The sequence below is a fragment of the Berghia stephanieae genome, chromosome 5, assembly GCF_034508935.2.
Source record: "Berghia stephanieae isolate SIO BIC M18660-M18661 chromosome 5, UCSD_Bste_1.3, whole genome shotgun sequence".
In the NCBI taxonomy this organism is placed as follows: Eukaryota; Metazoa; Mollusca; class Gastropoda; order Nudibranchia; family Aeolidiidae; genus Berghia; species Berghia stephanieae.
In genome coordinates this window covers 67,735,967-67,749,621 of record NC_088364.1, presented here as the reverse complement: position 1 = coordinate 67,749,621, position 13,655 = coordinate 67,735,967, and the positions used below count along the sequence as shown (strand labels likewise).

The window sequence follows — 13,655 nt, the reverse complement described above, 5'->3', positions numbered from 1 at the left end:
CCCTGGCCGGATACCCTAGCTGGGAGGGAAACAGTCAAATGTAGGTATAGTTAGAGTTTTGGGAGATTAAATTTTTTCCCTTGTAAATCATCTCTCTGTTATGCACTGTATTGTTTTGTTTACATATTATAGTATGATTTGTAAACATTATAATTTGAGTGTATCCCTCTTAGTTGGGACCTGTGCTTGTGTCTGGATGAGACCTTTAGGTGATCTCAAATTAAGTACCTACTTTGATAGTGTGCTCTTGGAATCTATATCTGTTTCCTATTTGAACCAATTCCCCTTTGTCTTACCTTTTCTTGGGTGCTTTAATTGTAATTCTAGAACATTTTACTATCCAATTTTCTTCCTTTTTACTGGCGTTGATATGACCGTAATGGGTTGCAAGCGCAGTAAAACTCTTAAAAACAAAAACAAACAATCATCATCATCATCATTATCATCATTATAAATATTATTATTATCATCATCATCATCATCATCATTTTTATTATCTTTATGATTATTACAGTCTATATTCAAGCATTTGAATAGTTTAAAGCATAGTATTGTTGAAATACCGTTGCCGGATTTAAAGCGTTACCAACACGTGTCTTAGGATAGACAATGCTCACAGTTTTGTGTGGTTGTTTTTTTTCTTCTTTTTTATTTATTTAAAAGGGGGGATTCTTGTTTTTGTTTTCTTTTTTTTTTTAATTATAACTTTTTGTTGTTGTGGGTTTCGTTTTTTAAATTTTATTTGTGTGTGTGTTTTTTGTTGTTGTTTTTTTACTTTTGTTTTTTATTTGTCTTCTTTTGATTGTTTTGTTGTTTTTTTTGCGTCGGCGTTAATCCATGTGCCACGGATGCTCTCATTAAAAGACAGTACTGCGAAGTAAGATTGAGCTTCTTTCTTTCTTTTCCATTAAAAAAAAAATTTTTTTTTCCTTTCCTATATTTATTTTATTTTCTATTTTTTTTCTTGTTTTGTTTGTTTTCATAAATTGCAATTATTTGCTCAAACAACTCTTCAAGGGGTCCCAAGGCGACAGGAATACTGAACCTTAAGGACGAGGAAATAACGTGTTTAGGGCGTATTTTGTTCATTTTTTTTTTCATAAAAAGAAATAAATCTGTTATATTCATTTTTGTACATTCTTACGTTTAACAGTCCACAGCTTCTAGCAGCTCGGTATCACACTTATTAACTGGAGCGAAACTCGATCCGCGTGATAAGCAAAATAGATGATTATGTTACAAATGTAGTTGCCTGAATTCGAAGAAATAAATAAAAATATTCAAAATTGAATGAAAGTTTCAATATAATTAAATGAGACAGATGATACGGACGTTTCGGGTTTAATCTTTGTCAACAAAACACGATGAATGAAACGCTAAAGACGAATGATAAATGAAAGGATGGCTTCGTTAAGGCAGCAATTTCTAATGGTGTATATATATACATACTACTACTACTACTACTATATTATGATGATCTATCCAGGTCGCAAACTCATCGCCGAAATCACGCCCGGAAGCTTCCTTCACAACACAACGCTCAACTAGATGCTCTGAGGTTTCGGGCTCTTTAGTTGCACAACGGGTTCATGTTGGGCAGGTGGCAAGTCTCCACTGATGAAGGGAGTGTGTCATGAGGCAGCTTCTCGACCGAAGTCAGGGAATAAAAAGAATTTTTAAAAATTCCCTTTATTCATCCCATGGGAGAAATGTGCCTCTTGGGTGTATTCCTAGGGAAGACTGGAATAACCCAGGGGTCAGCCGCAAATTGAGCTAGGGTGATGTGACTTGTTCAAGGCCACACAGGACAGCGGCGGGTGATCGAACTCGGTACCTTTCGGGTACGAAGCAAAGAAGGTACCGCTGAGCCACACTGTCTCATAAGGGAAGCTGCGTATGCGGGTGGTCGGGACTTAGGAGAATAAACCTTAGCGACGTCATCCTATCATCCGGTGTTTCTTGTTTACGAAACCCAACAAAGTTATGGGAAGTAGGCAGCTACTGCAGTGGGGAGTGAACCTGGGACTAAGGGAAGTGAACACCATTTGGGAGTGAACCCGTGACTGGGTTTCGTAAAAAAAGTAAAAACTCCCTGGGATTGATTTTTATGGAACCCGTCGAAAACCATAGTCTCAGGTTAACTCCCCACTGTTGCCTACTTCCCATATCTTAGTCAGATATTGTCGGGTTTCGTAAAAAAGTAATTGCTTTTTTTACTAAACCCGCCGAAACCCAGTCCCATGTTCACTTCCTAATGGTGTACACTTCCCTGAGTCCCAGGTTCATGATATACTTACCGCCCCAGTCTGAGTATCTGTGACTGATAGGTTTTTCTGACTACACTGGTGGAAATGCTGCTTTGATTTTGTCTTTTTATTTTTATTTTTTGTCTTCCCCTCCCCATTGTGTACTTATTTGTAGTATTATTATTAGTATCAGGGCTCTAAATTTTTCGCAGGTCTACAGAAATCTGAGGTTTATAGCTGATCCGTGGTTTCAGCTTCCGACAGCCATGGAATTTAGATAGAATTGTTTCGTCTCTCCCCGACTCCATTTTTAATTTTATTAAACGCCTGCTACCACACTCCTCCTCCCTCTCGCTATATATCCCTCCATCCATCCATCCCTATGTGGTCTTGTGATTTGAGACTCGCATTCGGGTCAGGAGTTCTTGGTTCGAGTCCTGCTCAGAACGGTTCATAGTTGAGTCCTAGGAAAAGACTTTCATCCATCCGTCCATCTAACCACCAATCAATCCATCCATCCATCTAACCACCCACCCATCCGTCCATCCACCTAACCATCTATCCATCCATCCACCTAACCACCCATCCATCCATCCATCCATCTAACCACCCATCCATCCATCCATCCATCTAACCACCCATCCATCCATCCATCTAACCATCTATCCATCCATCCATCCAACTAACCAACCATCCATCCATCTAACCATCTATCCATCCATCCATCTAACCATCTATCCATCCATCCATCCATCCATCTAACCATCTATCCAACCATCTATCCATCCATCCATCCATCCATCTAACCATCTATCCAACCATCTATTCATCCATCCATCCATCCATCTAACCTTCTATCCAACCATCCATCGATCCATGCATCCATCCAACCATCTATCCATCCATCCATCCATCTCACCATCTATCCAACCATCTATACATCCATCCATCCATCTAACCATCTATCCATCCATCTAACCATCTATCCAACCATCTAATATCCATCCATCAATCCATCCATCCATCCATCCATCCATCCATCTAACCATCTATCCATCCAACCATCCATCCATCCATCTAACCATCTATCCAACCATCTATCCATCCATCCATCCATCCATCCATCCATCCTTCTAACCATCTATCCAACCATCTATCCATCCATCTATCCAACCATCTATCCATCCATTCATCCATCTAACCATATACCCAACCATCTATACATCCATCCATCCATCCATCCATCTAACCATCTATCCATCCATCCATCCATCCATCTATCTATCCATCCATCCATCCAACCATCCATCTAACCATCTATCCAACCATCTATCCATCCATCCATCCATCCGTCCAACCATCCATCCAACCATCTATCCATCCATCCATCCATCCAACCATCTATCCATCCATCCATCCATCCATCCATCCAACCAACCATTTATCCATCAATCCATCCATCCATCCATCCATCTAACCATCTCATCTATCTAACCATCCATCCATCTATCCATCCATCCGCTATTTCATCCATCTTACCAACAAACCAGACATATCATATTACATATAATATCCATCCACCATAATATTTATCTCTATGTATCCATTTATCGTATAATATAATTATTTATTTCTTCTTATCTACCGAATCTGATTTTTTATGTTCATACTTACGTTTGTCTAAGCTAAGCCGGTGTATGTCTGTGCGCGCGCTTATGTGTAGGTGCGTGTTTGTACGTCCATGCACGTATTGTCCCTCAAATTACTGTATACCGATGTTGCCATCTAAAATTATAGAGGAGAAAATCCTCCAGTGTAGACACGAGAATATAATTACTACACATACTTACCTCCTCTCAGACTTCGCCAGTTAAGTTAAGCAAAGCTATATATATATGAAGGGATAACTCGTCGTGGCATTTTCTTGCCCAATTAAGACCAATCATATTTCACTACAAGCCATATTATTTTTAAAAACATAACAACAAATATTTGAAGGACGAGTTTTCTGGCCAAAATTTTAAATAGGTGTTTTGTTTTCAGAGTACGACAGAGCCGTTGAGCAGCAAATTACTGTGGCGGGTGTCACACGCATACGTCTCTTGAATTAGAGATAATAATGATAATGAATAATGCACCCTCCATTATAACATTATTCGCATTGTCGGGCGTTATGGCAACAACTTAGAGAGGTACTCATATCATTCTAAATCAATGACTTATACCTACACGCTTTTTGAGAGAGAGAGAAAGAAGTACAACAACAACAACCACTACAACTACAACCACAACCACCACCACAACACGCCGCAACCACCACCACCACCACCACCATTTTATTTATTTCTATTTCGGAACAATAGTGCGACAAAAAGCAGGCATTTACGTCACACACATTTCCCCACTCTACTTAGGAGTGAATGAGTACCTGGCTACAGGCAGTGACGATATTGTTAGAGTAATAGTACAAAAAGGACGCCAGACAAGGTGACTAGTACTGTATGATATGGAAAAATGGTTCCATATGGTCCACCTGGGAAAAAAATGAAGCATTGTGAGGCGCATTGTGCATGGTTAATCCGTGGAAATGCTCTAAATAAGTGATCGTATTCATTTTTATTTTTTTCATATATATATATATATGCGGATTCCACTGTAATGTCGATTATTGTTATTATCACCATGCACGAGAGAAGTACCTAAATCATAAGTTTATAATCCTTTCGTGTCAAAATAGTGTCAACAGATGTCGGTTATCTATAGAGTTTCATTATTATCATTATTATTTATTATCACAAATATGAAATCCTTCATTGTAAGCCGTGATCACAACATCCGCTGATTTTGAAACATCTTGCGTGGAATATTAAATAAGTGACCCATCTTTTTCAAACGGTATCATATTATCGGTTTGACGCCAATGCTTACAACCATTTTTAAAGTTTAATTTATTACTCACACACACACACACACACACACAAACACTCATGTATACTACTCACACATGCATATTGTATATATATATATATATATATAATATATATATATATATATATATATATATATATATATATAACTGTTATGTGGTCTAGTAGTATGACTCTCGCCTTCGGATAAGAAGGTCCAGGGTTTGAGACCTACTCTGAGCGGCGCATAGTTGAGTCCTTGGAATAGTCTCTTTAATCACATTTTCTCTGCGTATTCATGTGTAAAGTAGTATTAGTAGTAGTAGTAGTAGTAGTAGTAGTATCATCATCATCATCATCATCATCATCATCATCATCATCATCATCATCATCATCATCATCATCATCATTATACAATATTATTATTATTATTATTATTATTATTATTATTATTATTATTATTATTATTATTATTATTATTATTATTATTATTATTATTTTTATTCATAGTGGTGCAAGTAAAATTAGAGAGATTTTGGGTTAAGATCATTGTCATCATCATCTCCACCACCACCACCAATACCACCACCACCACCACCATCATCGTCATCATCATCATCATCATCATCATCATCATCATCATCATCATCATCATCATCATCGTCATCATCTTCCTCAACAACAACATCATCATAATCAGTCAATCTGACTCACACACGATGCGCAGGCACCAATGAAGACGTCACAGACCAATAATATTGTATGCCGTGAAGTGGATGACGCACATTGCCACTTTCTTTATTGTGTGGATAACCACATCACAAATGCATGATTAATTTTGTAATTAGGTATCTAGTAGTTGCAATAAAGGACTGGCCATAATAACTAGTCTTTTGTAGGTAGTTTACTATCTATATATCAAAACTCACAAGTGCTATCTATTAGAAATCTACATTTTGTGACCCTTGACACCATTTTCACGCCTCCTTGATAATACGCTCTTTTATTTCACAGATTTAAACACCAGTTAGATAGTCAACGAGCGTCTTATTGCGTACAAAACTGAAGATCATGAAATCCTTTTTGAGTCAAGCTAATTGTGACTTTTAACGTAAACTTTTAACGTTGATGGTGATGATGATGATGATGATGATGATGATGATGATGATGATGATGATGATGATGATGATGATGATGATGGTGGTGGTGGTGGTGGTGGTGGTGATGATGATATTAATTCGCATCTTGTACTTGATACATCTATAATTTCACACGTTAGTGTGTCATCCCCGTCGCGACAACTCGCGTTTTTAGACCCAAACCGCCACTGGCTCGGCAGATGTTTTCTGATTCATTTATTTACATATTGAATCAAAATCAGTATTATAATATTACATACCTATAACATTACACGGGTTATAATTTAAATCCTATCGTACGTGGGTGGTCTAGTCAGGTTTGTAGTCATCCACACCTGGCTTAGGTGATGTCGAAATGTTTTTAATTTAATCAAATTCAAATTGCAAACACTGGGGGGTGTTGTGTCGTGTCCAACATGTGTAAGACATATGAACATTGTTTTATTCTAAACGCAAATTAATCTAGATCTAATGATATTTTTCATTTTGTCTGTATATGCCTTTATCTTTATTTATCTACAATCATTTAATTCATATATGCTTTACAGGCAACTTCTTACCAACCAAAGGAAAATCGTCACATTCGTTACGATAAATCCAACAATTTCTCATTCTTATTTCAATTTTACATCACAAAATTTTAATAATAATTTTTTGTTATCGCTATAAAACTTTGAAAGTGATTGTAGCGCTCAATTTGCTTACTAATATTATGTTTAGAATGTTATTGTAGCTTTCCTGTTTGAGTAAGAAAAATATATTTTTGTGTTAGGTGTGTTGGAGAAAATTCTGAAAATGGCCGGTAGGAGAGGGTAAAAGTCAACAAGTTACTAATTTGGTTCCAAATTTTTTGTTCTTTATCTAAGTGTGTTCCAGTAATAATGGATAAAGTCAACTTTGCTTAAAGTCAACAAGTTACTAATTTGGTTCCAAAAATTCTGTTCTTTATCTAAGAATGTTCCATTGATAATGGATAAAGTCAACATTGTTTAAAGTCAACCAGTTACTAATTTGGTTCCAAAAATTCTGTTCTTTATCTAAGAATGTTCCATTGATAATGGATAAAGTCAACATTGTTTAAAGTCAACCAGTTACTAATTTGGTTCCAAAAATTCTGTTCTTTATCTAAGAATGTTCCATTGATAATGGATAAAGTCAACATTGTTTAAAGTCAACCAATCTTTCTGGTCCGGCGGTGTTGGCTTTATCAGGATTCCACTGTATTTTGATTCATATCATTTCTTCCTTTGGATATTTCAATGACATGGTTATCTTTTTTACATTTATTTTTTAAAAGTAAATGACAAACCAGATAGTTACCTACCTTTACGCCTTTCATCATCAATGGACTAATGACTCGATGACTTTGTGACAAGTGGTGAAATTGAAAACGGCGTTACAATATTGAATTTCATTATGGGAAAGGATGGAGATAAAAAGGGTAAGTGTATATTATATATAATCACTCACTTTTCTGAATTATGATTTGTATGTCGTGTTGATTGATTTATTGATTTGTGTGACACACACACATACACACACACACACACACACACATACACACACATTCTTTAGCTTTAGGATGACATGTGTTTTAATGGTGATCAACTGGTGATGGTGTGGTTATTCGGCTTATGTCATTTGACAACAACATTTATTTGTTTAACTTAAGAGCTATTTGGAACTTGGACAGGTCAAAGCAGTCCATAAGTACATATTATTTTACCTCTCATTTCTAGTTTTTCATTTTTTAAATATTTTACTGAGGCCATGCATTTAAGTAAAATACTCACAACAACCGCCAGTCGGATATAACTTACCAACACACTTAACCTTTATAGTCTGATAAATTTGTGAGAACGATTCACCGAAATGTCTTTCTAAAAATAACAACAAAAAGTTGAGTGACGTCCATTTTGTTCTTTATATATTTGCACTTATTTTGATTGAAGTTCTATAATTTGATAACAATAAATAGCTTTGGTACAGCACCCATTCAGAAAAAAAAATATCTCAATGTCCTTAACATTCATTCAATTGTTCACCAAAATTTACACATTTTCATTACGTGTTTGAACATCAGGGGGATCTGACTCAAGAGAAGAGCTCAAAGCTGAACACAGCCGGCTTGTTGCAGAGGAAAACAACCTGAACGTAAAGTATGAAGAAGTGAAAGCGCTGTTCAAAAGACTGGAAGACACGTATGCCGCCTCCAAAGAGTCGTTCTCCGTCAACCGATATGGACAGCTCAAGGATATGATCAAGAACACAGCAAGTGATCAAGTCATTGCAGGAATTCGGAACACTATACAACAGTCTCAGAATTCTGGATCAAAAAGTGGTAAATAAAACATATTGTTAGATCATAGCAGGGTTGTCAGATTATGTATGCGTAAAGTGCCAAACAAGTTTTAGAAAGATGCTAAATGGTCTAAAAATGCCAAAAGTTTTAGGCATCATTTTTTACTACTAAAATGCATTTTTTGTTCATGCAAAACAGCTTCAAAGGATGCAAAGTTTTTAAATTTTGGCATTATAAAAGTCAAACTGTCAACCTTAGATCATAGCATTAACCAATAATTATGAACATATATGGAGCATTTCCACATATTTACCATGTTGAATGGGCTTTTCAATACTTTATTTCGTATCGTATCATCGTATCTTTCAAGAGCTAATAAGAATTTTGTTAAACTTTTAAATTCTCTTTGTAACTCTATTACACTTACAACATTTTTCAAAGTTATATGACCAAGATTTATTTATTTTTTTGGCCAAATGGAATCAAATTTCAATTTCATCCAGGACAAGTTGCTTTTGCTTTTTAGTGTTTTTATGTACTAGTTTTCTTACAATATTCACTACTGCCTATTGTACTTATTCCACCCTAGTGGAGTAGGATATGTAAAGTGCCTCACCCAAAGATGCAATGCGAGGGCTCTCAAATGCTTAATCACAAATGTTACATGATTATATTTGAAACATGTTGTAAATTGCACTATATTTATATTTCATACTTTCTCATTTCACTACTTAAGATTTTATAAGCTGAATGGGCTCTAAATGCTTTACAAGGCATCCAAGCCAACAGCAACACAGCATCTAAGACAAGGCATGGCGTCTGTATGATCCTATTACAATTTATTTCCGACAGTTACAGCACTTTTACTTGTCACATTCATTTTATACTTGGATAGAGTGAGATGATATGAGTAAAGATCACATCTGACCGGTAATCAGGAGGTCTGAGGTTCGATCCCCAGTCAAGGTAGACTGATTTTTTTTTAGATGTATTTTTCTTGTATTTTTTTTTTCTTGCTTTGTCTGGCACCTTTCATACACACTTATTCAGATCCTTAAGAGCATCTCTATATCTTTTCTTTAAGGTGGAATGACATCCCTTCTAAAAAGAGCTCAAGACTTTTCCAGTGGATCACAACAACAGGAACAAGAATCTAGTGCAAAGACTTCTGGGAAGGGTGGAAAGATGTCTGGATTTATGAAGAAGTTGAAAAATATCACTGGCTTTTCAGACGAACCAATAGCAGGCAAAGATGTTTTTTTAAGCTTTTCATTTATATATATATAATATATATATATATATATATAATATATATATATATATATATATATATATATATATATATATATATATATTTATATATCCATCACTGCCTATAGACTGGTACTCTTTCACACTTCAGTTGAGTGGGGTAATGGGTGTAAAGCTCCTTATCCAAAAACAAATCATGGGGACCAAAATCTTTCACAATCCTTTTCACCCATCAAGCCACTGACTATGCTAAACATTACAGTACTTGAAGGTAAAAGTCAAGACATAGAACCACCAAGACATAAAATTATTTTGTTTTTTTAAAGTGATACTAAGCTGCTAGAAGATGTGAACTGAAAAAAGAAATAAACAAAATTGAAAATAAGAGTGTAAAAAAAAAAAAAAAATACCAAGCACGTATCTTTTCGGGCTCAAAACCCTTCCTCAGCCAACAAAAAAAAAAAAACAAATGAAAAAAAAAACATGAATATACTATTTAAAAACAAAGATTGACGTTAGAGAAAATAAAAATTTAGTTGTTTTTTTGTGTTGAATTTTTCACAGATGAGGATGTAATGTCTAACACCGATCTTCAGCGGGACAATGGACGAAAGCAAAGAGCTATCAGCCGGTATCAGTCACAGCTGGGAAAAGCTGCTGCCAAGCTGGAAAAATTACAACAGACGTACCAGTCTTCTAAAGCCCATGCCCCTCCCAAACGGTATCAAGACCTGAAGGATATGATTAAGGAATGTGTTGCTGAAAAATTTTGAATGTTTGAATGGAAGTGGAATTGGGATCATGACAAAAAAGTCACTTATTTGTCAGAGGTGGGAAAATTAGGTAGTTTTTACAAATGAGTGAGATTTCAACATAATGAATCTAACTTTAAATATTGTTGTTAACACTGATGTTGTGATTATCTTTACGGTGCCTAAAATATTGATATGTTGTTTTTTGTGAAAATGATATAGAATGATATTGTATGTTTTCCATTTTATTGAAGAAAAAAAGTAGTTAAGATAAAAAACAAATCCACCACATCATCATCATCGTTACCATAGTCATCATCATCATCATCGCCACTAGAATCACCAATCATCATCACCACCACCACCACCACCACCATCATCATTATCATCATCGTCATCAATGTCATCATGTTTACACCAGTGACATTGGTATAGATTTGTGTAGTTTGAGAATTGAAATTGTTGTGTACTACTCATTGGTACAATTTATGTTGAATCTCATTTGTTAACAAAATCTTGTGGTCACAAAACGGTATTTATTCGGGGTGAAAAAAAAAGTGAAATTGAGGTGAAAATAATCAGAAAATTATATTGATGCATTGCATTGATCCAAAAAGCTCACAAAATCCGTCAGCAGGATATAAAGTACCGACACACAAAACTATCTGTAACCTTGAAGGTTTATAGTTTGATTGATAGAATTTAGTGAGAATTACTCGTAAGAAAGGCTGACTAAAAATAATAACAAAGAGTTGAGGGACGTCAGTTTCGTTTTAACTATAAAACTAGTTTTTTGTTGTGTATATTTCAACAAATTATGCTCAATTAGGAGAATACATTGGTCACAGATTCTGTCCTTTGGTTTGTTCAACACAGTAAACACTATTAACAGGACATCACACATGCAAACATTAGTTATTCTAGGGATCGGTGGTTCCTATGAGTGAATAAGAATCACTCACTTACTTATCCAAAACCAGCGAGCACCTGAGCTCTAGCCCTTCAGTCGTGTGCCATGACATAGAAGATTTTTGTAGTTGTTCCGGGTGACTATACAGTGTGAATAAGAATCACAAAAGCACAAGCTTCTTAAAAACAACAATTGACAACACTGAGATACCATTCCCGTGTGGTAAGATCTTTGTAATTACTATTGCCCACCATTCAAGGGACTGAATAGGTTGGAAATGCATTCACTAAATACCACAAACTTCATTCCACCCCCCTCCCTCCCCCCCCCCCCCCCCCCCCCCCCCCCCCCCTCCCTCCCTCTCCATTTATATAGAGCAATATCCACTAAACATGTTAAAAGCATTTTACAAGGTCTCTCTAGCCAACAGCTACGCTCACCATGTAGGAATGAGGCCTGACTCCACGTAGGCGATATTGCAATTAATTTTACGACACGCACAATGCTTACAAGTACAATTACTCATTTTACATCTGGAGATGGTGAGACAATATGAGTAAAGAGCCTTTTTCAAGCATTTGACCATCTATCACTCAGCACGTGAATCGAACCCAGCATCTTCCAGTCTGAAGACGAGTGTCATATCACTAGACCACATAGCTATTTATTTTGAATTAGATTTGCTTCATCTAACTAATCCTGATATAATATCATTTTGAAGCTGCATGTTACAATTTGCTGTGACAAAAAATATCTACCTGAATAGACATCCACGTTGTGTTTTGTTGACAAAGGGGAAACCCGAAACAATCACATTATCTGTCTTTGATAATTGAATTGAAGCATCCATTCCAGTTGACCATTGGTGTTGATTTAAAAACGAAACTCATCAAATTATAAAAAAAAGAAAAAAAAGTAGTCCTTCAGAGCTATTAGCTCATAGAACTGGATTTATCCCAGTTTCTATTGCGAGAAATGGACACTAACAATTGCTTGCTACCCTTTTGATAGGATGCTAGTTTATCGCAAAGTACTTTCCTCAGATCTAACAGACCCAGCTCCCCAATCACTGCTGGGTGGATAGGGGGTCGATCTTTGTCCCTTTGATCATTGATTGTGAAGCGAGTGTTCTTCCATCTGAGTTAAAGGGACCCCCAAACTCATCAAAGAGGAGCAAAGTAATTTACTGAAAGTTGCAATGGATGAAAAGAAGTACAGTGTGCGGCTATTGGGTCTCGTGGTATGACATTCGCTTTCGGATCGGAAGGTCCTTGGTTCGAGCCTTGTTGAGTGCATAGTTGAGTCCTTGGAAAAGGCTCTCTAATCACATTCTTTCACCGTGCTCAGGTGTAAAATGATTACCTGTAATAGCGTTGTCTCTGTCGGAAAAAAAAATTGTACTGTCGCCTAACAGGCCTCGTATCTTGTTCCACATGTTTTCTGTTGCTTTTGGTCAGGGATCCTTTGTACGCTTTGAGCATGTTTGGTGGATATTGCTCTCTATAAAAGCTCAAGTTTTTGGGGGTTTTTTTTCTTTTTTAATTGAATTTGAAATGAATAGAAATGGGATAATGAAAAAAATTAAATTGAGTTTTTCTTCAGTGCATTATACACTAAATGTGCTTACAGCACTTTCCAAGTGATCTCAAGCCAGCAGCAACACTTAACTTGTAGGACGAGATATGATGCCTGTGAGAAGCTATAACAATTTAATTTTTTTTTGACTGACAAAGATACTCATTTGCATTCGAGTTATGTGGGAGAAAATGAGTAATGAGTCTTTTCCAAGGACTCAAGTTTGTACTATTCACTGTAGGACTTGAGTTATGGACCTATAGGTCAGAGGATGATTGTCATATCATTAGACTTTGAATCTGTTAACTTAACCAATTAATTGCCGTACTCTAGAAAAACTCATATTTTCCATTTTGGCCATAAACTCGTCCTTCAAATATCCATCGATTTAAATGACCCTAATATTGGCAACAACTCTCAATCCTTGGACTTGATGGATAACAGCTTAGTCCCAGTTTTGAGAATTTTTGCCAAGATGAAGGTCATTTAAATCGATCGATATTTGAAGGACGAGTTTTCTAGCCAAATTTTTAAATACAAATTTCTCCAGAGCCCCGAAAGTTAACTGGTTGAA

General features: G+C 36.1%; 1 protein-coding gene and 1 pseudogene across 1 annotated transcript; both read left to right on the top strand.

Moving 5' to 3' along the window:
* Positions 1 to 2,278: 2,278 nt before the first annotated feature.
* LOC144974278 (small nucleolar RNA SNORD31) lies at positions 2,279 to 2,343 on the top strand (annotated as a pseudogene).
* Positions 2,344 to 7,589: 5,246 nt separating this feature from the next.
* On the top strand, positions 7,590 to 12,421 carry LOC144973475 (uncharacterized). The gene is made up of 4 exons (XM_078915954.1): positions 7,590 to 7,732; positions 8,375 to 8,632; positions 9,678 to 9,839; positions 10,409 to 12,421. Exons 1-4 carry the CDS (start codon positions 7,708 to 7,710, stop codon positions 10,615 to 10,617), a joined length of 654 nt encoding a protein of 217 aa, XP_078772080.1. The 5' UTR covers positions 7,590 to 7,707; the 3' UTR covers positions 10,618 to 12,421.
* The last annotated feature ends 1,234 nt before the right edge of the window (positions 12,422 to 13,655 follow it).